This window comes from Heterodontus francisci, chromosome 2 (genome assembly GCF_036365525.1).
Source record: "Heterodontus francisci isolate sHetFra1 chromosome 2, sHetFra1.hap1, whole genome shotgun sequence".
Taxonomy (NCBI): Eukaryota; Metazoa; Chordata; class Chondrichthyes; order Heterodontiformes; family Heterodontidae; genus Heterodontus; species Heterodontus francisci.
The window spans coordinates 147915244-147941672 of NC_090372.1; the positions used below are offsets into that span (position 1 = coordinate 147915244).

Here is a 26429-nt window from a genome sequence, read left to right on the forward strand (position 1 = left end):
CCAGGGGAGGTTGGAGGGTGACAGCTGCAAAAATACCAAACAGGTGAAGTTAAGCAGAAGTGGTTGGGGGAAGTGGAGGCAGATAGGAAAACGAAGAAAAACAAGAGAGTGAAGGAACAGGAGGAAATGAAGAAGGGACTAGCAAGGTAAAAGATAGGTGCTGGAGTCTGCATAGATAACTCTAAGCTTTATTTCAGCAGCATTGTAACCAGGGAACAGAGAGAAAAGGGAGAAAGACAGTTAACACTGAGAGAAGAGGTTCCCTTGAGGAAATGCGAGCAAAGGAAACCACAAGACTGCTCCAACAACAACTTGCATTTATTTAGCATCCTTAATTCATAAAAACTTTCCAAAGCACTTCATAGAAGCATAATCAAAAATTTGGAAGCTGGACCAAAGAAAGAAATATTAGAACGGCTGAATGAAAGCTTTGCCAAAGAGTTGGGTTTTAAGAAGAGTCTTAAAGGAGGAGAGTGAGGTGGAAAGACAGAGAGGTTCAGGGAGGGATTTCCACAGGGAGGGATTTCCACAGTGTGAGGCCTTGGTGATTAAAGGAACAGCCACCAATGATGTGATAAAGTGATTTGCGGGATTTTCGAGCCCTAGGGAACCTAGCCGGCCGGCATTAATTTCAAATGGCTCCTAAAATCAGAGGAACAAACATTTAAATACTAAAATCACTGAATCATCTCTCCAGAGTGGGCTACTTGGATGCCCCCAAGCCTGGCACAGTTAAACCAGAAGTAGACAGGTTTGTGGAGGGTTTCGCATATTTAAAAATTTAACCACCCACCCCAAATGTATCTTGGAGGGGGGAAAAGGCGATGAGTGAGTTGGTTAGAAGTCCTCAGAACAACACACATACTGTATTGTGTAGCGAGAGAAAACCCTTATTGCTCCAGAAACCTTTTTTGGTTTTGCTGAGATGTGAGTGGGGGGCGGGGGCGGGGGCGGCGCGGTTTTGGGGATCATGGTTAAGCAGACTCGCGTCATAAAATGACAGATCCAACTCACCATGAGAAATGCCACAGAGATCCTATATATAAGTATTTTTAAAAATGCACTTTAGTCAAAAAGAAAATATGTACTCTTGGTGAAAATCATATGCGTAAAGCCTCTACATAAATATGGAATGAGCACTTGTTTTTGTTAGGCACATACATACACTTTGAAAGACCCAAAATAAATAAACTAACTCAGTTCTTGTAAGTGATAGTAAAGGTCTCTATTTGAACTTTATTTAAAACATTTACAACAGATTACTGCTAAGCTTCTGACATGAACAATACTCAAATAAACTACTGTAGTAACTGCTTTCCTCCTCATGGAGGAACATCACACCCACAAGTACAGGTTTCATGGTAGATAAAGACACTTCATTTGTTCTAATATTCAGATCATTTAACTGTGCAATACTTGTGACATTTTATTCTTTAGCCTTGTAGTAGACTTGTGAAATAAGGCTCAACATCTTTCAGGAATTACAGGAACTACATTCCCCTTTTTTGAACTACCTGTCATATTTCCAAGTGATCAAAATCAGTTCACTCATGTCTGTTTTTCTAATTCATCTGTTAAGTTTGACTCATGCAAACTATTTTCATACCAATTTTTTCACAGGTACTAATTAGTCCTTCATATTTGAAATTTATTATATATATATATACATACATAGTATATATAAATGAATAACGCTTGCGTACCATTTCAAAAATCAGCAAACTTCAAATTTTCCATTAAAATATCAGTAATTGAAAAAATTTCATTTGCAGTTCATAATAATCACTATTTTAGTCTTTTTAAGCCTGAGAGTCATTGGGCTGAATTTGAGTAGTTTGACGTCGACGGCGCACGTTTGAGATGCGCGCGGCAGCTCATCAACATGGAGGAGGCAGAATGCTGGCCCCCGATGTAGAGGGGGCAGGCGCTCCATTCCCGGAAATGGCGTCCGGTACCACCACGCAGGCGCCAGCGCCATTTTTAAAGGGCTTCAAACCTTTCAGTTGAATTTAAATTTTTAGAGACAAATTCATTTCACAGTGAGATAAAAATATTAAATAAAAGCTGGATGCCCCTCTCCACCCCCCCAATGACCACACACTTTATTTTTGGGCTGATCCCAGCAAAAAAAACTTTCTTCCCAACCCGAACTTCATTAACCTTGCCCTTCAACCCCTTCCCACCATCCCCTCAGCCAATAGAAACAGTTTTTCCCGCTCTCCCCATCCTCGCCCTGAAAAGTTTACTCCTCTCCCCTCTCCACAAGTATCACGCCTGAGATCTCCGAATGGAGATCCAAAGGCGCAGAAGTTCCGGCCATCGGCCGGAATATTGGCATGGGATGGCCGTTGGGAAAAGGTAGGTGTTTTTGCATGTATTTAAATTTATTTACTTATGAAGGCTCTGCCGCTGTGCAACGGGGATGGCGGGGGGGGGGGGGGGCAGTGGAGAGGGATTTAAACTAAAGAGGCAGGGGAAGGGATCATGTGGATGAGGAAGGTAATTTGTCCCACTTCATTCTTAAAAGGAGACAACTTAACAGCAAAGCTCAAACAGATACAGAAGATAATAAATGATATGGCATGAGTAAATTCAATGCATTACTTCAAGCTAAAACTGACATTTGATAAGAGGTACAAATGAGTGACAAGAAAATTTAGGACTGATCTCAGGAACTTCTTCACACAATGAGTGGGGGATGGATTATAAGTACAGTAACAGAGGGGATCACCACATCTAAATGGTATAATAGGAGAATACATGTTTTTTGAATTTTCCCTCAATTCCTTTGTCCATCGCCCCAGCTGATAACCGATAAAACTCACCTAACTGAGTCCAAGTGATGGACTGTTCTGAAATGGCTGTGGCTATCAAAAGTTTTAGCGATCAAGTTTCGCATAATTTTAAAAATGGCACGTCTGCAAAGTTTTGAAATCAAACACGTATACCAGAGAGTTCTTCCTGTAAATGTTAAGAATTTGGATACTGCATTCATGTTTAAAATATACAATTTTACAATGCACAGACTTTCAGTATGGTACCAATATTAAAAGGTTGAGCTGCAGTCGGTCAGGGCTTGTTCCCTGAACATTCTCTAATTGTTTCATCTGTAACTGTTTTAGTAAACTCTTCAAACAGTCTATTTATCAAAGCTCTGTGGAGACTAGCCTTTATATCTGAAGCAACAGCCACAGATTCACCGCATTATATCATACCTTATTACAACTGCTTCTAAATCTGAATCTTCCGGTAACCTGCCAATGCAGCATTATTAATCAGGAAAATCAAACACTAGTCCACAACAATCTCTGCTGCCTAATGAAGTCCCATAAATCACAGCTGCAACCCATAATTTTTTCTAGAATGCAAGGTCTCACTTCTGACAAAAAGGATGTTTTGCCATCATGCCAATGCTACAAATAACTTCAGCACTGCATTTTTTCCCCAAACTAAAATCAGCAATTATGGTTACTGCTATGTTACTTCTGCCTTCCACTTCCAGAACTGTAACATAAAAACATGCCTTTTCATTGAAACAATTGCCATTAATCAAAGCAGCGAGAGCTACTTCTAGTCAGGCCAAACCCCACCACTATGCTTGGTAATACATCAAAGTGTCTTTTGTCAAATATGCTAAACAAACCTAAACAGACCACGTTCACCCACTCGATATGAATAGTACAAGCTGCTACAAATAAAAAAAGGGCTGTGAGTAAAAAGTACTTCTTTGTAATTAACAGGGAGCAAATGGACATCTCAGTAAAAAAAAAGGCTTTGTATTATTTTATTAACAGAATTGTATTTAGACTATTTAAATGTGCTTCATTTATGATTATTCAATTTCATATTGCTCTTCAATGTTGAAGTTTTTAAACTATCAAATGGATACTTACATGTCGCTGCAAAGTAATAACAGGCTTAATTAAAGCTGTTGTGCTAATTTGATTTTTGCAATACATTTTTAGGATGATTACTAAAATATATTGCAAGTGTTATATTTTTCTTTCATAAGCACCTTTGCCAAGGTGCAAACATTAAATGACTACAAATTTGGGCTGCTTTGCTGCCCAGACTATATGGAATTAAAATACATACATGTATATACTGTGTTTAGAATTTTGAGATGCAATTTATGTTGGCCAATATAAACAGATTATTGGAGCTTTGACAAAATGAGGGGAAGAGCTAAGGAAAATTCACAAAAAATGAACTCTTCATGGTGTCAAATCAGGATATTTGTGTAGACTCTCCAGCATCTGCTGCTTAATACCAGCTGCTGTGGCTGATTAGAATTACCACAAATTTGTTGTTATAAAAATGCCTGGGCAATGCCACTATATTAATGGTTTATTGAGTAAATGATGAATACCTTGAACCAGCTGATGCATTTTATTGCAGATAAGGTTTTGTGTGAATAATCATAGCAATTCTCACAACTGAAGGCACAAGAGAAAAAAACAATTTTACTAATTACTTTGTTTGAATTAGCCTAGAAGACACTAACCAATATTTAAGCTATTGGAGATTATTAATCAATCGCTATCTCTAGTAATTTAAAATTCAATACATTGCGATAGTGACCAGAGGGTAAATAGATGATTTTATTTAAAATATTCTCTGTATGAGGTGAGGAAGGTGAGTAAGGAATCAATAGTGGGGTAGATTTTCATCTTCACCTCCTGGCAAAGTGTCTTTTATATAACCTGTCTGATTTTCACTCTATAAATTTAAATGGAATCAAAATCAGGCAGGTTCTATAATGTGTGAAAAATTGTACCTTTAAACGCTGAATATTGAAAAACATACTCTACAATCTACTCAGAAGTTCAATGGGTCATTTAAGATTTAAAATTGCAAAAACTACAAATATCATAAAGGGTTCAATAAACTACAGGTTTAAATAATGTTAAAAAAAAAAGTCGCATACACGAGAACCACAAATGAACTTTTGTTTTATAAAACCAGTCAATACTTGAACCGTGGTGAAATACACGCACATCAACACCACCATCTTGGTTCTTCGGGTTGTTCTCCTTCATAAGCAGGATCATAGACAATTACAGGTCCGTAGCCTTGTAGGTTAGGGCATTTCAAGTGCATATCCAAATATATTTTAAATGCGATGAGGGTTTCTGCCTCTACCATCCTTTCAGGCAGTGAGTTACAGACACCCTCCACCCTTTGGGTGAAAAATATTCTCCTCAACTCCCCTCTAATCCTTCAGCCAATCTATGCCCCCTAGTTAGTCACCTCTCCGCTAAGGGAAATAGGTTCTTCCTATCCACTCTATCTTGGCCTTTCATAATTTTATACAGCTCAATTAAATCACCACTCAGCCTCCTCTGTTCCAAAGTAAACAGCGCCAGCCTATCCAATGTTTCCTCATAGCTAAAATTCTCCAGTCCTGGCAGCATTCTCGAAAATCTCTTTTTAAAAATTTGTTCATGGGATGTGGGCAACGCTGGTTAGGTCATCATTTATTGCCCATCCCTAATTGCCCTTGAGAAGGTGGTGGTGAGCTGCTTAGTGTGTAGGTACACCCACAGTGCTGTTAGGAAGGGAGTTCCAGGATTTTGACTCAGCGACAGTGAAGGAATGGCAATATATTTCCAAGTCAGGATGGTGTGCGGCTTGGAGGGGAACTTGCAGGTGATGGTGTTTCCTTGCATCTGCTGCCCTTGTCCTTCTAAGTGGTAGAGGTCGCGGGTTTGGAATGTGCTGTCGAAGCAGCCTTGCTGAGTTGCTGCAGTGCATCTTGTAGATGGTACACACTGCTGTCAGTGGTGGAGGGAGTGAATGTTGAAGGTGTTGGATGGGGTGCCAATCAAGTGGGTTGCTTTGTCCTGGATGGCATCGAGCTTCTTGAGTGTTGTTGGAGCTGCACCCATCCAGGCAAGTGGAGAGTATTTCATCACACTCCTGACTTGTGCCTTGTAGATGGTGGACAGGCAATGAGGAGTCAGGTGGTGAGTTACCTGCTGCAGAATTCCCAGCCTCTGACCTGCTCTTGTAGCTATAGTATTTATGTGGCTGGTCCAGTTCAGTTTCTGGTCAATGGGAACCCCCAGGATGTTGATTCAATGCTTCTCCATAATTGAAGTCGCTCAGAATGCAATCAATTTGAAATCACGGAACTGACAAGAACTTCCACTTTTACTCTATTAGTCTCGCTGTAAAAACCCTTGAAAAAGTTACACCTTGTTGAATGAGGTTTGACTGGGTTTTTAATGATGTACTAAGTTCATAATTACCACTGTACAACCACTCAACTCTGAAAAACTAATTATATATCTGTGGAATGTCAAATGTCTCCATTATTATAAAATTCCACATATTGTTAATTTTTTTTTGAAGTTTATGATATTTCGGTTACCATATTACCCCAATCTTTATGTTACTCTGTGTAAAATGATAAAGTGAAGCTTTTAACTTCCTGGCTTGCTCTCTGTGAAAATTCTTCAATGCTTACCCCGCAAAGAAACATAGGAACAGGAGTAGACCATCAGTCCATTGAGCCTGTTCTGCATTAATTAGATAATGTCTGATATGTACCTCAACTTCACTTACCCCCTTTTGCTCCAAATATCTTGACACCCTAACCCAACAAAAAAATCTATTGATCTCAGTCTTGAAAATTACAATTGACCCAGAATCCACAGCCTTTTGAGGGAACAAGTTCCAGATTTCTACTACCCTTTGTAGAAAGAAGTGTTTCCTAATTTCATGTTTAACTGGCCTAGCTCTAATTTTATTATTCCCTTTTGTTCCAATTCCCCTACCAAGCAAATTGATTCTCTGTATGTTCCCTATCATTCATTATTTTAAGCACCTTGATTAGATCTAACTTAGTGTCATCTTCAAAGTTCACGCAAGTCATTAATATATTTGGTAATAAACTGGGATCCTAGTATAGATCCTTGAGGAACACAACTGTTCACATTCCACCAATCAGAAAATGATCTGTTTATCTCAACTCTCTCTCCTACCCCCCAACCAATTACCAACTTGTATCATAAGGCTACCTCCAATTCAGCACTCTTATTTTTTGCACTAATCTCTTGTGCAGTCTTTAACATATACCTTCTGGAAGTCCATACAGACAACAGCTATAGACTCCCCTATTCACCATGCTACTATTGTCATTAATAGAAGGGCAAGTCCAGCATTAGCACCGATCTGTGCTGTAAACCATAGAACTACTGAAGTTTAAAGCACAGAAAGAGGACTTTTGTGCAATCACCCTTCTGCTGGCTCCTTCAGAAAATGCAATAAAAACATAATAGGAGCAGGAGTAGGCCGTTCAACCCTTCGAGCCTGCTCCGCCATTCAATGAGATCATGGCTAATCTTCTGCTCCAACACCATTTTCCTCCCTATCCCAATATCCCTTTCGATCTGAGTCTTGAACATATTCAATGGCTGAGCCTCCACAGCCCTCTGGGGCAGAGAATACCAAAGATTCATCACCCTCTGAGTGAAGAAATTCCTCTTCATCTCAGTCGTAAATGGCCTGCCCCTTATTCTGAGACTGTCGCCTAGTTCTAGACTCCCCAGCCAGGGGAAACATCCTTCCGGCATCTACCCTGCTGAGCTCTAAGAATTTTGTATGTTTGAATGAGATCATGTATCATTCTTCTAAACTCCAGAGAATGAAGGCCCAGTCTATTTAATCTTTCGTCGATAGGACAATCCCTCCATCCCAGGAATTAGTTTGGCGAATCTTCATTGCACTCCCTCTATGGCAAGTATATCTTTCCTTAGGTAAGGAGATCAAAACTGCACACAATACTTCAGGTGCAGACTCACCAAGACTCTATATAATTGCAGTAAGACATCTTTATTCCTATACTCAAATCCTCTTGTAATAAAGGCCAACATACCATTTGCCTTAATTGTTTGCCGTACCTGCATATTAGCTTTCAGTGATTCATGACCAAGGACACCCAAGCCCCTATGAAGTTCAATGCTTCCCAGCCTCTCACCATTTAAGAAATACTTTATATTCCTGTTTTACCTACCAAAGTGGATAACCTCACATTTCTCTACATTGTACTCCATCCGCCAATTTTTTGCCCTCTCATTTAGTCTCTCCAAATTCACGTGAAGCGTCGTTGCATCCTCCTCACAACTCACACTTCCACCTAGTTTTGTGTCATCTGCTAACTTGGAAATATTACATTTAATTCCCACATCCAAATCATTGATATACTTTGTGAATAGCTGGGGCCTAAGCACTGATCCTTGCTAGTCACAACCTGTCAACCTGAAAATGACCCATTTATTCCTACTCTCTGTTTTCTGTCCATTAACCAGTTCTCAGTCCATGCTAGTATATTCCCCCCAATCCCATGTGCTCTAATTTTGTTTACTAACCTCTTGTGTGAGACCTTATCAGAAGTTTTCTGAAAATCTAAATATACCACATCCAACGGTTCCCTCTGATCTATTTTGCTAGTTACATCCTCAAAAAACTCCAACAGGTTTGTTAAAGATGATTTCCCTTTCATAAATCCATGTTGACTCTGCCCAATCCTACCATTATTTTCTAAGTGTCCTGTTATCACATTCTTTATTAGAGATTCTAGCATTTTCCCTATGACTGATGCAAGACTAAAAGGTCTGTAGTTCCCTATTTTCTCTCTCCTTCCCTTCTTACATAGTGGGGTTACAATTGCCACCTTCCAATCTGCAGGAACCATTTGGAGTCTATAGAATTTTGAAAGATGACCACCAATGCATCTACTATCTCTACAGCCACCTCTTTCAATGCTCTGGGATGAAGATCATCAGGTTCAGGGGATTTATCTGCTTTTATTCCATTAGTATCTCTCGTAATTTTTTTTGTACTAGTATTAATATCTTGCAGTTCTGTGTTTCCACACTATTTCTAGAAAGTTTTTAGTATTTTCCTCTGTGAAGACAGACACAAAGTATTTGTTTCTCTGCCATTTCCTTATTTCCCATTATAGATTCTCCTGACTCCATTTGTAATGGACCCACATTTGTCTTTCCTAATCTTTTCCTTTTTACATACCTATACGTTTTTTACAGTCCGTTTTTATGTTTCTCATCAGTTTACCCTCATATTCTACTTTCCCTTTCTTAATCTTTTTCTTGGTTCTCTTTTGCAGAATTCTAAAAAGCTCCCAATCCTCAGGCTTACCTTTTTTTGTGCATTAAAAGGAATGTATTTTATGTATTTATTTTATGTTCTTTAAATGTTAGCCATTGTCTATCTACCATCATACCTTTTAACGTAGTTTCCCAATCTACCATAGCCAAGTTTCCTCTCATACCTTCATGGTTTCCTTTGCTTAGATTTAAGACCCTAGTTTCTGATTGAACTACTTCACTGTCAAACGTATATAAAATTCCACCATATTATGGTCACTCTTTCCTAAAGGCTCCTTTATAAGAGGATTATTAATTAGCCATTTTTCATTGCACAATACTAGATCTAAAATAGCCTGTTCCCCAGTTGTTTTCTCAACATACTGCTCTAGAAAACCATTTTGCATACATTCCAAGAATTTGGCCTCCACAACATTAGTACGAATTAGGTTTACCCAGTCTATATGTAGATTGAAATCCCCCATGATTACAATATTAACCTTGTTACATACACCGCAGCCTCACAGCTCCAGGGACCCGGGTTCGATTCTGGGTACTGCCTGTGCGAAGTTTGCAAGTTCTCCCCATGTCTGCGTGGGTTTTCGCCGGGTGCTCCGGTTTCCTCCCACATCCAAAGATTTGCAGGTGATAGGTAAATTGGCTGTTGTAAATTGCCCCTAGTGTAGGGAGGTGATAGGGAATATGGGATTACTGTAGGGTTAGTATAAATGGGTGGTTGTTGGTTGGCACAGACTCGGTGGGCCGAAGGGCCTGTTTCAGTGCTGTATCTCTAAATAAATAAACAAACAAACATGACTGCCCCTTCATAAAACCATGTTGACTCTGCCTGATTACCTTGAAGTTTTCTAAGTGCCCTGTTTTTAATAATAGCTTCCAACATTTTCCCTATGACAGAGTTAAGCCAACTGGCCTTTAGCTTTCTGCTTTCTGTCTCCGTCTCTTTCTGAGTAAAGAAGTTACATTGGCTATTTTCCAATTGAATGGAACCTTCCCCGAATCTAGGGAATTTTGGAAAATTCAAACCAATGTATCAACTATCTCACTAGTCACTTCTTTTAAGACCCTAGGATGAAGTCCATCAGGACCCGGGGACTTGTCAGCCCGCAGCTCCAACAATTTGCTCAATACCACTTCCCTGGTGATTGGAATTTTTTTTGAGTTCCTTCCTCCCTTCCATTTCCTGATTTACAGCTATTTCTGGGATGTTACTTGTATCCTCTATAGTGAAGACCAATGCAAAATCGCTGTTGAATTCATCTGCCATCTCCTTATTTTCCATTATTAATTTCCCCAGACTTACTTTCTATAGGACCAATGCTCACTTTGTTAACTCTTCTTTTTTAAATATGTACTGAAACTCTTACTATCTGTCTTTATATTTCTAGTTAGCTTTCTCTCGTACTCTAATTTTTCCCCTCCTTATTAATCTTTGAGTTATTCCTTGCTGCTTTTTATATTCTGCCCAATCTTCTGACCTGCCACACATCTTTGCGCAATTATATGCTTTTTCTTTAAGTTTTTAGTTAACCACGGATGGTGGGTGCTCCCCTTGGAATTTTTCTTTCTCGTTAGAATATATCAATTCTGTATATTCTGAAATATCCCCTCAAATGTCTGCCACTGCTTTTCTTTAACCTAATTTGCCAGTTCACTTTAGCTAGTTCTGCTTTCATGCCCTCATAATTGCCCTTATTTATGTTTAAAATACTAGTCTTGGACCCATTCTTCTCTCTCCTCAAACTGAATGTAAAATTCAATTATATTATGATCGCTGCTACCTAGGGGCGCCTTCACTATGAGGTCATTAATTAATCCTATCTTATTGCACAATACCAGGTCTAGTATAGCCTGCTCTCTGGTTGGCTCCAGATCGTGCTGTTCTAAGAAACAATCCCAAAAAGATTGTATGAACTCCTCATCTAGGCTATCTTTGCCCATCTGATTTTTCCAGTCTATATGTACATTAAAATCCCCCATGATTATTGCTGTACCTTTCTGACAAGCTCCCATTATTTCTTCTGTTATACTCTGTCGTACCATGTGGTTACTGTTAGGGGGCCTGTACACCACTGCCATGAGTGACTTCTTGCCTTTATCATTTCTTATCTCTACCCAAACTGCTTCTACATCCTGGCTTCCTGAACTTAGGTCATCCCTCTCTAACGTGCTAATACCATCATTAATTAACAAAGCCACCCCTCCACCTTCCTGTCCTTCCTATATGCCATGTACCCTTCAATATTCAAGTCCCAATCTGTTATCCTGCAGTCATGTCTCTGTAATGTCTATCAGATCACACTTATTTCTATTTGCACTATCAGTTCATCCGTTTTGTTTCGAATTCTACATGCATTCAGATACAGAGCCTTTAGTTTTGTCCTTTCATTATTTTTGTAATGTCTAGCCTTGACTGCTGATTTGCTCTTAGATTTGTACTCCCTTCCCGTCATGGTCTATTTATCATTTCCCATGTTAATACTTTTCTCTATTCACCTTGTCTCTGCACTTTGATTTACTACATCTTCCCACATTTGATCCCTTGTCCCCACTATTTAGTTTAAAACCCTCTCTACTTCCCTAGTTATGTGGCTTGCTAGAACACCAGCCCCAGCATGGTTCAGGTGTAGACCGTCCCAATGGTACAGCCCCCACTTTCCCCAGTACTGGTGCCAGTGCCTCATGAATCGGAGCCCACTTCTACCACACCAGTCTTTGAGCCACGCATTCATTTCTCTAATCTTATTTATGCTATGCCAATTTGCATGTGGCTCAGGTAATAATCCAGAGACTATTACCTTTGAGGTTCTGCTTCTTAATTTGGTGCCTAGCTCTTCATACTGACAATGCAGAAGCTCTTTCCTTGTTCTGCCTATGTCATTGGTACCTACATGGACAACAACGACTGGATCCTCTCCCTCCCACTGTAAGTTCCTCTCCAGCCCTGAGCAGATGTCCTGAACCCTGGCACCGGGCAGGCAACACAGCCTTCTGGACTCTCGCTCTTTGCTGCAGAGAACAGTGTCAATCCCCGTCACTATATTGTCCCCTCCTACCACTACATTCCTTTCGGCTCCCCCACTTGAATGGTTTTCTGCACCATAGTGCCATGGTCAGTTAGCTCATCCATCCTGCAGCCTCCTGGTCAAAAAAGCATTTCCTATTCTGTAATATACAGATTTTTGGTAAATCACTGCTTGTAACCCCAGCCAAATTAAAATAAATTAACTTGAGGATTTTGGAAATAATCTGGGTGCATATAAAAGAAAATGAAGAAAATCTGAAAAACATGTTGAGACAAAAACTGACAAAATTTTATATGTAAAGATCAGGCAAGCAGGAGGCAAACACTGGACTACCTAGCCTACTGTTCCAAATTACTCAGTTTAAATATTCATTTAATATGGCTTAAGCTTATGTTGATGATGACATGAAATCATTCTTGACCGCCAGATATTGCTGCAAAGTTTGGACTTTAATAATCACCTATCATTGACAACCTAACACTTACTTTTAGGGGGTAAGATAAAACAGATGCAACCAGTCTTTTTTAAAATTGTTTTCTTGTCGAAATGGGAAATGCGATATTCATTAGACACCAGCAATTAAATAGAATGTTTAAAGAAGCCTAGCGACAAGATGGAAAGTTAATTTCCATTTTGTCAGATGCATTGTTCAGCCACAAACAACAAAGCTCTAAATATGCCACAGAAGTGATGTAGTCAGACCAGACAATTGTACATTAATTCATGTCTCTCTATTCTATCCTTCAATAGCAATTTAAATTTTATATCACTCAGCATATACATGCCCCAAGGGGCATATGTCCTGATTTGGCCGCCATTGCTGATCGGAATGAAATTCACCTCAGTAATCATATATTTCATAATTTTACCTTAGCGAATGGTACCACCCAACAATGCAGTCGTGTTTCACTTCTTATCCAACTTTGATCTCCAAGCGCTATTAATACTTACTTGTGTATTTTAGTGTAGGAAAAACCATATCATAAGCTAGTGCAATGATTTTGTGTGCAATAATTAAGATAGCTAATGACTACCATGTATACTTGTATACACTGTAACCCCAATAACAGAATGGCAGCCTATCTGCAGTTTTCCAAAACACTTAGCTCCATTTCTGTAAGTGCACAAAAACATTTATAGCATCTTTAACATAGTAAAACTTCCCAAGGTGACCAGGCTTTTTTTTAAAAAAGTATTTTAAACATTATAATGTAATGATTTTCTATGATATCCCTTCCTATTACTGCTACACATAAATGAAATAAAGCTAAACAAGAACATTTGTCAATTTCCTTCGCAAAACTGTAATTTTCCAGGTGAAAGTTTTTTTTCCTATTTTTATTTGCTACAAAAATAATTAGATAGACGTGAAGCCTGTAATGTAATTTCCCTGAAACTGACTGCAAGAGTTAACAGTAATGAGAACATAATTTTTACTCTCTCTAGGCAAGCGCTTGACTCAGCACTTCTATTTTGAGGCCAGTAATGATCTGCATATGGAATGATAAGTGCAAAATATATATTCTATTCACTATGTGGAACAACACGTTGAATCATCAATGAGCTGCACTATCACTCCATCTTATAATTACGTTTCTAAATTATGCCCAAGAAACTACTCTTACCCTAAAAACAATTAAACACTACAGCATTATGAACAAATCAATTTGCATTTTCAAGTAATATAAAAATTAGAATTAATGCAGAATAAATTTTGTTGTTCTAAACCCGTTTTGCTCCTGGACTGAGAACATCTCTCTCCCGTCTGCTCCCATCTCTTTCTCACCATCTTCGGAATCCACTGAAGACACATGAACCCCAAGAGAGAAAAGTCTCCTACAGTGAACAAGATTTAAGGAGAATGCTGGGCCCCAACGAAAAGCAAGATCTGCCTACAATCAAGCACTATACAGTGAGCTTGAAGACCCGTAACCAAAAACTCTTCAGAGTTGGGCAGCACAGTGGCGCAGTTATGGGCAGCACAGTGGCGCAGTGGTTAGCACTGCAGCCTCACAGCTCCAAGGACCCGGGTTCGATTCTGGGTACTGCCTGTGTGGAGTTTGCAAGTTCTCCCTGTGACTGCGTAGGTTTTCGCCGGGTGCTCCGGTTTCCTCCCACAGCCAAAGACTTGCAGGTTGATAGGTAAATTGCTCATTGTAAATTGCCCCTAGTGTAGGTAGGTGGTAGGGAATATGGGATTATTGCAGGGTTAGTATAAATGGGTGGTTGTTGGTTGGCACAGACTCGGTGGGCTGAAGGGTCTGTTTCAGTGCAGTATCTCTAAAATAAAAAATAAAAATAAAATACTGCCTCAAACTTTTCCACTTTATTTCTTCTGCTCTTTTCTGTCTCTATTTACATGTGTGTTACGCATATGCATGCTAGCATGGGCATGCCGTGTGACCGTAGGCGTCAACCGAATTAGAGTTTAAATTTTAATAAAGTTTCACCTTTCTTCTTTAAACCTGAGAAAGCCTGTTTGTGCTCGTTTCTTTACCTTATAATCGGAAAGCAGTGAGCAAGGATGCACCAAGGGGGAGCTAAAAACCCAGCGTGTTTAAAAAGATAAAACCCTGTTACAGTAAGATCAGGGAAAGACTGAAAGGGACCCCTAGACCTCTTTCTCACCATTATATATATTATGTATATGTGTGTCCATTTGCTCATGTTATTTCCAACTCTCAAATTTCACAGAATTTAGACCATCAAGAGACAAAGAGCTGAATTTTCATTGGCCCGTGGCAGCGGGACCGGAGGCCTGAAAATGGGAGGGAAATCCCCTTGGGCCGGCTCCATGACACATTTCCGCCTCCACGGGATTATGGAGGAGTTGGATTGATAGCAGGAATGGTTACCTGCCTGGCTGCGGCCATCCATGAAACTGTGGCGACCTCCCAGCAGCAGGGCAGGCAGACATTAGAACCGGAGGCTCCAATCTATTTGGAAGTCTCCACTCTGAAAATCGGCCGCAACTGCAACAGTGCCCGTTACTGTGGGGGGCTTTTCTCCTGATCTACAAAGGCCCTAAACCATTCTGGCCTTCTTACTTGCCAGATTGTAGCCGGTGACTGGGAATGGAGGCACCCTCGCGCCTCCCTACATACTTCAAGCTCCCACCTCTGACAGGGGAGCTGCCAATCTTTGACTGCTGGAAGGCCTCCTATTGGTATGCCAGACTTGGGATCCCGGCCACCGTCCTTTACTGGATGGGGCTCCCAAAGGCAGCCACTTAATTGGCTGCCTCTTCCAAAATCACCATCTGGGTCCCGCCACCGGCATTTGTGGGTAACCGACCTACATTTCATCCCGACGGCGGGATTGGGACCCAAGAATGAAAATTTAGCCCAAAATATTTGACAAAAATCAGACAACTACCACCCAGTATGTACAGTGGTTGTTAAAGTCACCATTTTTAAGTCAGTACACAATGTATTTTCAACTAGAGTCATACTTTCCTGCTTCAGGGAAGGGAGATGGGTAATCCTTAACAAAAATTAAATAAATCTGTATCCTTATAACCATGACTACAGTAATACAACTTAAGAATAACTCAAGTTGGCTTAAGAGTTCAGCTATTTTTACACACATGATAAATGCTCAATTTATTGTGGCTGCCATTTCTTGCAATAAATGACATTAATTTTTCTATATCTTGAAGCTATAAAATCTATTGACAGACTCATTACTTTGTACCACCCAAAATGGGCATATTCCTAAGAATTTCTGAAACCTTCATCTCTGCATAATTATACTGTTTCAAATCCTTCCACTTCATTATTTTTTCACATGACCTGAATATGTGCAAAAACCTTCTGCTTTGGCAGCTATGGAAATAGGCTACACAGTATAAATAGAATTGTAACATTATCCCTAAATGTGCTTACCGTTTCAGTAAGGATTTTCTTTTCCTGTGCATAGTTCATGAAGTAACCAATTCCTATTGTACATGTTGCATGCATAATTTATCACAATATGGTATAGTACTCATCAAACATGTGATTCGTTACATAATTTACACAACTAAAGCCATTAAGGTTTTTTTTTTAAAAAGAGCTACATTAGTGAAGCAAGATAGATAAAACTACATAAAATCACTTACATTCCATAAATCTGAGGTGCTATTTCTAGTCGATTAAGGTGCATGTACAGCTCTGTGTCATATTTCTTTAACAGCAGGTCTTGAATGCGATTTACTTTGGAAACTATAGCAAGTGACGGTCCCATGTCCTGAGGTCTTGCAAATGGTACAGCTGTAACAAGCTCTTCTTTTCCCTAAAGAGATAAACTAAGTGTCCGTATAAAATATAAATGTAAAACTTTCCCTACATTTAAAATAACAATATCAATATTTTTATCACCTTTCGAAATCACTATTAAATCTCTTAATTCCGGCTAATGTTACAAACAAAATTTCAAGCCTTTACCATGTAATCAGACCCAATATAGGGACCAAGCCACCACTGATATCTAACCATGAATAGTATATTACTCATTCTGGAGTAAAACTAACTTTTTTACAATTAATATATATTTTACTTAAACATTTACTTATTCTAATAGCAACTTGATACACTTCTAAACATGTAAAATAAATTGCACTGTTCTTATCCCCTGCTTTGACTCCCTTCCTAACAACACTGTGGGTGTACCTGCACCATAAGGACTGCAGCTGTTCAAGAAGGCAGCGCATCACTACCTTCTCAAGGGCAGTTCTGGATGGGCAACAAATGCTGGCCTTGCCTGTGATGCTGACATCCTATGAATGAATAAAATAACATATTGGTGCTTTTTCCTTATCTGCTGTTGTAATTACGGCCTTAAAATGTCATCCCGTGCTCAGATCATCAAGTACTACGTATATAAAAATTCTTATCTCAAAAAGAAATCCCATTGCATGTTATAGGTTTAACCCCAAACCAGCACTCTTAACACAAGCTATATACGAGGAAGTTGAAATAACGGCTGCATGTGCTTGATTCGGACTTTACTCTAGATTCAGCCATACTAAAGAAATCCAAAAATCACAGGAATTACCATTTATACCGGTGTAAAAGTCAAATTTTTGTGACCAGTTTTTGGGGCTAAAATTTGGCAGGGAGGGGTTGACTTTTACACGAGTCATATTTTCAAACTTTTATTAACAGAATAATAGTCCATGGAGACAGACATAATTAGTGTAAACTCATTTACTTAAACAAAACTCAAACAATTTTGTACAATTTTTAATAGTGAATGGAATTTAACAACAAACACAAATTAGAACTGAATGTGCATTAAAATTAATCAAAATCACTCGTCATCGTCTGCAGCTCCGAATAATTCTTCCCAATCAGCTGCTTGAATGGCATTATCACATGGATCATCAACAGCAGTTATGCCATCATCGTCTTCATCAGGGTCGTTAATCTTTGGAATTGTCTTCTCCAGAGAGCATTGGAGGCTGGGTCATTGAATATATTCAAGGCTGAGTTAGACAGGTGTTTGATCTACAAGGGAGTCAACGGTTATGGGGGGCAGGCAGGAAAGTGCAGTTAAGGACATCAAATCAGCCATGATCTTATCAAATGGCAGAGTTGACTCAAGAGGTTGAATGGCCTATTCCTGCTCCGATTTCTTATGATTTTATTCCACAAATAATCATCCTCTGTACTATCGAGAGCATTGGAAATTCCACATTTCTTGAAGGATTTTATGACAATGTCGGTTTTGAACTCATTCCAAGCATCCACAACCCATTCACACAAAATTGCTAGTGTTGGAGCCCACATGCTGCCTCCCTTGGTGAATATTTTCTCACCCTCTAGCATCCAATTGCTCCACTTATTTCTGATGCGGTCCTTGAAGGGCTTGTTGAGACTGACATCTAATGGGTGGACCACACTGTTAAGGCTGCTGGGAACTACTGCAATATTGCTGTTCTGTTACTGAACCTTAGCGACATCATCCACCAGATTTAAACATGTCCCAGATGAGCAAACATTTTTCTTTATGTAATCCACTGGTCACAAATGCCACACTTTCCTCTGCCATATTTTGCAGCCACCTTCATCCCATCCATCCTTGTTCATGAACATGGAAACAATGTCTCTTGGAAATTTCTCTTTAGGGATGGTTTTCCTCTTAAATATCACTACTGGCTTTAGCTTTGTCCAATTGGACATACAGGAAGGTACGACAGTGAATCTAGTTCTCATGGCTGGTCGTCTTAACTAGTACTGCTTTTTTTCTCCAATTTATTCATCATTTAATTTGCCTACATATCAAAATTCATGTGAGTTTTGTCCATGTTGTCAAGGTAAGCCAAACTCAATGTCTGGGTATGAATTAGTGGAATTCATGATCTTGTTGACAAGTTCAACAGGTAGACGCTGTTAAATCTTAGCCTTTTGGCGAAGTAGTCAGAGGGAGGCAGGGAAGAGGAAGAGAGATGAAACTTATGGACTTGTATTCAAATTCAGCCAACAAACTATGACAAAAAATAGTGATCTGAAGTTTCCGCTAGCTTGTTCTATATTTCCTATGCAATTCAACCAGGGTGCAGTGGTTAGCACTGCAGGCTCACAGCTCCAGTGACCCGGGTTCAATTCTGGGTACTGCCTGTGGGGAGTTTGCAAGTTCTCCCTGTGACTGCGTGGGTTTTCGCCGGGTGCTCCGGTTTCCTCCCACAGCCAAAGACTTGCAGGTTGATAGGTAAATTGGCCATTATAAATTGCCCCTAGTATAGGTAGGTGGTAGGGGAAGGTGGGGATGTGGTAGGAATATGGGATTAATGTAGGATTAGTATAAATGGGTGGTTGATGATCGGCACAGACTCGGTGGGCCGAATGGCCTGTTTCAGTGCTGTATCTCTAAATAAAATAAAATAAATAAATTATAGTGCTGTAATGCAGTAAAATGTCCCAAGGTGCTTCACAGGAATGTTATCAAACAAAATTTGACACTGAGGCACATAAAGAGATATTAGGAAAGGTGACCAAAAGCTTGTTCGAACAGCGAGGTCTTAAAAGGAGGAGAGCTAGAAAGGCAGCAAGGTTTAAGGAGGGAATTCCAGAGTTTAGGGCCTTGGCAACTGAAGATGCAGTCACCACTGGTGGAGCAATTAAAATCTGGCAGGTACAAGAGGGTTAAAGGAGGTTGCAGAAATAAGGAGGAGAGGGCATGGAGGGATTTGAAAATAAAATTGATAATTTAAAAGTTAAGGTATTCCTGGACCTAGAACCAATGTAGGTCAACGATGCATGTTTAGTTCAAACTGCAATGTGTATTTGTTGTTCTTCCTTGGTGCCATATTGAAAAAGATGTGGGGGCCCTAGCTGAACGTTTGGGTATTTATACTATGATTACGGTTAAAGTAGGTGCCACATGAACAAAAACTACAGCTTCATTCATGTTGATCTTTGATTGCTGGCTTGTACAGTCTTGGTCTCTTGCAGGCGAGTAAAACTAGATTATGTTTTTGCACAGGTGACTGGGAAGACCCTCTTTTTCCTTCACTAGCCTAACTATGGCCAGTAAAAGCACTGCACTAGCGGGAGTCTGATCATTGTGGATTTGAAACACACCTCCACGACATATACAAGTTAAACACATGAGCACATGTCTGCCTGTCACATGATAATGCAATGACCCAATGGACTACACAATGGCACGTATACATTGGGCCTGGGCAGTAACCGATTTACCAAGACCAAATCTGTGCATTTGCATCCCTCAGAACACAATTTGCTACTGATCTTCTTGTGACTTGCAATGCAAATCTGAAAAAGTAGTTATCAAGCTGTAAGTAAATGCAATAACAGAACGCAGCGGGAGCAGAATAGAGATTTAAAAAGTGCGCCAAAAGATTGGAGGCCGGAGGGAGCGGAGTGAAGATTTAAAAAGCGTGGCTAGAAATCAGAGGCTGGAGAGAAAGCAACGGGAGTGGACTGGAGAAAATGCGGCAAGAGATTGGAGGCCGGACAAATTGAACATGGGGAAAAAAAACTGATAAGTGACATCACAAACAACAGAGCTTGGGAGTACAGAAAGCTGGCCAGGGTGAGTATACCGATAAGCTTTAAATTTAATCGAAATTAATCAAATATAAAATAAGACTTGATATATAATTCATTAGTATAAAAACTAAAAACTAAGGATGATTTTATAATATCTCACATATGTATATTTATTGAGATACCAGTGGGAGGTATTAATTAAAATTGATAGTTTAAGCAGGTTATTAATTAGATTATTAGAAAAGGGAATAGAGGTGTTTTTAAGATCATGGATGGGCAGCTGCAACCTGTTGCTTGCAATTCCTGCACTGTGTGGGAACCTCAGGACACTTCATGTGTCCTGGGCAACCATGTGTGCAGAAAGTGTCTCCAGTTGCTTCAGCTCGAGCTCAGGATTTTTGAGCTGAGTGGCAGCTGCAATCACTGCTGAGCATCAGGGAACAGGAGAGTTTCCTGGATCATATATTCCAGTTATGGATAGCAGGTGGGTGGGAAGAGTAGGAAGAGGCAGGAAGTGCAGAGTCTTCAGGGTGCGTGCCACTATCAAACTGGTACTCAGCTTTGGAGACTGCTGGAAGTGACAACACCTTGAAGGAGTCCAGTCCATGGCACCAATGAGCATGGGACTGTACAGGAGGAAGCAGCAAAGTACAGAAATGCAATTGTTACAGGTGACTCCATAGTCAGGGGGACAGTTCGATAACAATTACCGTGAGCCCCGTATGGTGTATTGCCTCCCTGGTGCCATGGTAAAGGACATCACAGAGAGGGTGCAGGATATTCTACAGGATAAGGGACTGGGCCACAAGTTGTGGTACACGTTGGTACTAACGACATAACAAGGACTGGTATTGAGGTCCTACGGTCAGATTTTTAGGAACAGTGGAGGAAGTTAAAGTGTAGGACCTCGAAGGTTGCAACCTCTGGATTACTCCCAGTGCCCCACCCTAGCGACAGTAGAAATAAGAAGATGGGGAGGATCAATGCGTGGCTTGAAGCATGAAGCAGGAGGGAGGACTTCAGATTCTTGGGGCATTAGCAGTAGTTCTGGGGCAGGAGGCACCTATTCAAAAGAGATGGGTTGCACCTCAACAGGACTGGGACCAATGTTCTCACCAAGAGATTCACTAATGTGGTTGAACATAAGAACATAAGAAATAGGAGCTGGAGTAGGCCATTTGCCCCTCAAGCCTGCCCGGCCAATATATATTATGACTGATCTGCCCTAGACCTCAACTCCTCTTTCATGCCAACTCCTCATTGCCCTCAACTCCCCGATATTTCAAAAATCTATCTACCTCTTCTTTACATACTTTCAGTGATCTAGCCTTTATAACTCTGAGGTAGAGAATTCCAGACATTCACTACCTTCTGAGAGAAGAAATTCCTTTGCATCTCAGTTTTAAATGGGTGTCCCCTTATTCTATAACGATATCCCCTAGTTCGAGGTTCCCCCACCAGTGGAAATATCTTCTCAACATCTACCCTGTCAAGCCCCCTCAGAATCTTGTACATTTCAATAAGATCACCCCTCATTCTTCTAAACTCTAATGAATAAGGCCTAACCTGTTTAGCCATTCTTGATAAGTCAACCCCTTCATCCCAGGAAGTAGTCAAGTGAATCTCTTTTGAACGGCCTCCACTGCCGGTATATCCTTTCTTAAATATGGGGACCAAAACTGTACACAGTACTCCAGGTGCGGCCTCACCAACACCCTGTACAGTTGTAACAAGACTTCCCTATTTTTAAACTCTAACCCCCCTCGCAATAAAGGCCAAAATTCTATTTGCCTTCTTAATTACTTGCTGCACCTGCATGCTAACTTTGTGTTTCATGCACAAGAACACCCATATCCCCCTCTGCTGCACTTTTTTGAAGTCTCTCTCCATTTAAATAATAGTCTGCCTTTTGATTCTTCCTACTAAAGTGCATGACCTCACACTTTGCTACATTAAACTCCATCTGCCAAGTTTTTGCCCACTCACTCAAGCTATCTATATCCCCTTGCAGATTCCTTATGTCCTCATCACAACATGCCCTCCCACCTATTTTTGTAACGTCAGCAAATTTGGATATAGTACACTCTGCCCCCTCCTCCAAGTCATTAACATAGATAGTAAATAATTGAGGCCCAAGGACTGATCCTTGTGGCACTCCACTAGTTAAGTCTTTCCAACCTGAAAAAGACCCATTAATCCCAACTCTCTGTCTTCTGTGAGTTAACCAATCCTCAATCCATGCACATTACCCCCAATACCGTGAGCTCCTATCTTCTGCAATAATCTTTTATGTGGCACCTTATCAAATGCCTTCTGGAAATCTAAATACACTACAAAGAACAAAGAAAATTACAGCACAGGAACAGGCCCTTCGGCCCTCCAAGCCTGCGCCGATCCAGATCCTCTATCTAAACATGTTGCCTATTTTCTAAGGGTCTGTATCTCTTTTCTTCCTGCCCATTCATGTATCTGTCTAGATACATCTTAAAAGACGCCATCGTGCCCGCATCTACCACCTCCGCTGGCAACGCGTTCCAAGCACCCACCACCCTCTGCGTAAAGAACTTTCCACGCATATCCCCCCTAAACTTTTCCCCTTTCACTTTGAACTCGTGTCCTCTAGTAATTGAATCCCCCACTCTGGGAAAAAGCCTCTTGCTATCCACCCTGTCTATACCTCTCATGATTTTGTACACCTCAATCAGGTCCCCCCTCAACCTCCGTCTTTCTAATGAAAATAATCCTAATCTACTCAACCTCTCTTCATAGCTAGCGCCCTCCATACCAGGCAACATCCTGGTGAACCTCCTCTGCACCCTCTCCAAAGCATCCACACCCTTTTGGTAATGTGGCGACCAGAAATGCACGCAGTATTCCAAATGTGGCCGAACCAAAGACCTATACAACTGTAACATGACCTGCCAACTCTTGTACTCAATACCCCGTCTGATGAAGGAAAGCATGCCGTATGCCTTCTTGACCACTCTATTTACCTACGTTGCCACCTTCAGGGAACAGTGGACCTGAACACCCAAATCTCGCTGGACATCAATTTTCCCCAGGACTTTTCCATTTACTGTATAGTTCACTCTTGAATTGGATCTTCCAAAATGCATCACCTCGCATTTGCCCTGATTCAACTCCATCTGCCATTTCTCTGCCCAACTCTCCAATCTATCTATATTCTGCTGTATTCTCTGACAGTCCCCTTCACTATCTGCTACTCCACCAATCTTAGTGTCGTCTGCAAACTTGCTAATCAGTCCACCTATACTTTCCTCCAAATCATTTATGTATATCACAAACAGTGGTCCCAGCACGGATCCCTGTGGAACACCACTGGTCACACGTCTCCATTTTGAGAAACTCCCTTCCACTGCTACTCTCTGTCTCCTGTTGCCCAGCCAGTTCTTTATCCATCTAGCTAGTACACCTTGGACCCCATGCGCCTTCACTTTCTCCATCAGCCTGCCATGGGGAACCTTATCAAACGCCTTACTGAAGTCCATGTATATGACATCGACAGCCCTTCCCTCATCAATCAACTTTGTCACTTCCTCAAAGAATTCTATTAAGTTGGTAAGACATGACCTTCCCTGCACAAAACCATGTTGCCTATCACTGATAAGCCCATTTTCTTCCAAATGGGAATAGATCCTATCCCTCAGTATCTTCTCCAGCAGCTTCCCTACCACTGACGTCAGGCTCACCGGTCTATAATTACCTGGATTATCCCTGCTACCCTTCTTAAACAAGGGGACAACATTAGCAATTCTCCAGTCCTCCGGGACCTCACCCGTGTTTAAGGATGCTGCAAAGATATCTGTTAAGGCCCCAGCTATTTCCTCTCTCGCTTCCCTCAGTAACATGGGATAGATCCCATCCGGACCTGGGGACGTCCACCTTAATGCCTTTTAGAATACCCAACACTTCCTCCCTCCTTATGCCGACTTGACCTAGAGTAATCAAACATCTGTCCCTAACCTTAACATCCGTCATGTCCCTCTCCTCGGTGAATACCGATGCAAAGTACTCGTTTAGAATCTCACCCATTTTCTCTGACTCCACGCATAATTTTCCTCCTTTGTCCTTGAGTGGGCCAATCCTTTCTCTAGTTACCCTCTTGCTCCTTATATCTGAATAAAAGTCTTTGGGATTTTCCTTAACCCTGTTTGCTAAAGATATTTCATGATCCCTTTTAGCCCTCTTAATTCCTCGTTTCAGATTGGTCCTACATTCCCAATATTCTTCCAAAGCTTCGTCTTTCTTCAGCTGCCTAGACCTTATGTATGCTTCCTTTTTCCTCTTAGATGGTTTCACAATTTCACCTGTCATCCATGGTTCCCTCATCTTGCCATTTCTATCCCTCATTTTCACAGGGACATGTCTCTCCTGCACGCTAATCAACCTCTCTTTAAAAGCCTCCCACATATCAAATGTGGATTTATCTTCAAACAGCTGCTCCCAATCTACATTCCCCAGCTCCTGCCGAATTTTGGTATAGTTGGCCTTCCCCCAATTTAGCACTCTTCCTTTAGGACCACTCTCGTCTTTGTCCATGAGTATTCTAAAACGTGCGGAATTGTGATCACTATTCCCAAAGTAGTCCCCTACTGAAACTTCAACCACCTGGCCGGGCTCATTCCCTAACACCAGGTCCAGTATGGCCCCTTCCCGAGTTGGACTATTTACATACTGCTCTAGAAAACCCTCCTGGATGCTCCTTACAAATTCTGCTCCATCTAGACCTCTAACACTAAGTGAATCCCAGTCAATGTTGGGAAAATTAAAATCTCCAATCACCACCACCCTGTTGCTCCTACATCTTTCCATAATCTGTTTACGTATTTGTACCTCTATCTCGCGCTCGCTGTTGGGAGGCCTGTAGTACAGCCCCAACATTGTTACCGCACCCTTCCTATTTCTGAGTTCTGCCCATATTGCCTCACTGCTCGAGTCCTCCATAGTGCCCTCCTTCAGCACAGCTGTGATATCCTCTTTGACCAGTAATGCAACTCCTCCACCCCTTTTACCTCCCTCTCTATCCCGCCTGAAGCATCGATATCCTGGGATATTTAGTTGCCAATCGTGCCCTTCCCTCAACCAAGTCTCAATAATAGCAATAACATCATACTCCCAGGTACTAATCCAAGCCCTAAGTTCATCTGCCTTACCTACTACACTTCTTGCATTAAAACAAATGCACCTCAGACCACCAGTCCCTTTACATTCATCATCTTCTCCCTGCCTGCTCTTCCCCTTAGTCACACTGACTTAATTATCTAGTTCCTTACAGCTTTTTGTTACTACCTCCTTACTGTCAACTGACCTCCTCATTTGGTTCCCATCCCCCTGCCACATTAGTTTAAACCCTCCCCAACAGCGTTAGCAAAAGCACCCCCAAGGACATTGGTTCCAGTCCGGCCCAGGTGTTCTTTTGGGCCTCCTTATCTCGAGAGACAATGGATACGCGCCTGGAGGTGGTCAGTGGTTTGTGAAGCAGCGCCTGGAGTGGCTATAAAGGCCAATTCTGGAGTGACAGGCTCTTCCACAGGTGCTGCAGAGAAATTTGTTTGTTGGGGCTGTTGCACAGTTGGCTCTCCCCTTGCGCCTCTGTCTTTTTTCCTGCCAACTACTAAGTCTCTTCGACTCGCCACAATTTAGCCCTGTCTTTATGGCTGCCCGCCAGCTCTGGCGAATGCTGGCAACTGACTCCCACGACTTGTGATCAATGTCACACGATTTCATGTCGCGTTTGCAGACGTCTTTATAACGGAGACATGGACGGCCGGTGGGTCTGATACCAGTGGCGAGCTCGCTGTACAATGTGTCTTTGGGGATCCTGCCATCTTCCATGCGGCTCACATGGCCAAGCCATCTCAAGCGCCGCTGACTCAGTAGTGTGTATAAGCTGGGGGTGTTGGCCGCTTCAAGGACTTCTGTGTTGGAGATATAGTCCTGCCACCTGATGCCAAGTATTCTCCGAAGGCAGCGAAGATGAAATGAATTGAGACGTCGCTCTTGGCTGGCATACGTTGTCCAGGCCTCGCTGCCGTAGAGCAAGGTACTGAGGACACAGGCCTGATACACTCGGACTTTTGTGTTCCGTGTCAGTGCGCCATTTTCCCACACTCTCTTGGCCAGTCTGGACATAGCAGTGGAAGCCTTACCCATGCGCTTGTTGATTTCTGCATCTAGAGACAGGTTACTGGTGATAGTTGAGCCTAGGTAGGTGAACTCTTGAACCACTTCCAGAGCGTGGTCGCCAATATTGATGGATG

General features: G+C 41.2%; 1 protein-coding gene across 9 annotated transcripts in view; it reads right to left on the reverse strand.

Moving 5' to 3' along the window:
* Positions 1-26429, reverse strand: part of tbc1d5 (TBC1 domain family, member 5) — a 771220-nt gene that overhangs the window by 243399 nt on the left and 501392 nt on the right. For all 9 annotated transcript variants that reach the window (XM_068011845.1, XM_068011853.1, XM_068011822.1 and 6 more), the window contains one exon: positions 16254-16426. In XM_068011845.1, coding sequence (XP_067867946.1) covers positions 16254-16426 — 173 coding nt within the window. The remainder of the gene's footprint in view (positions 1-16253; positions 16427-26429) is intronic.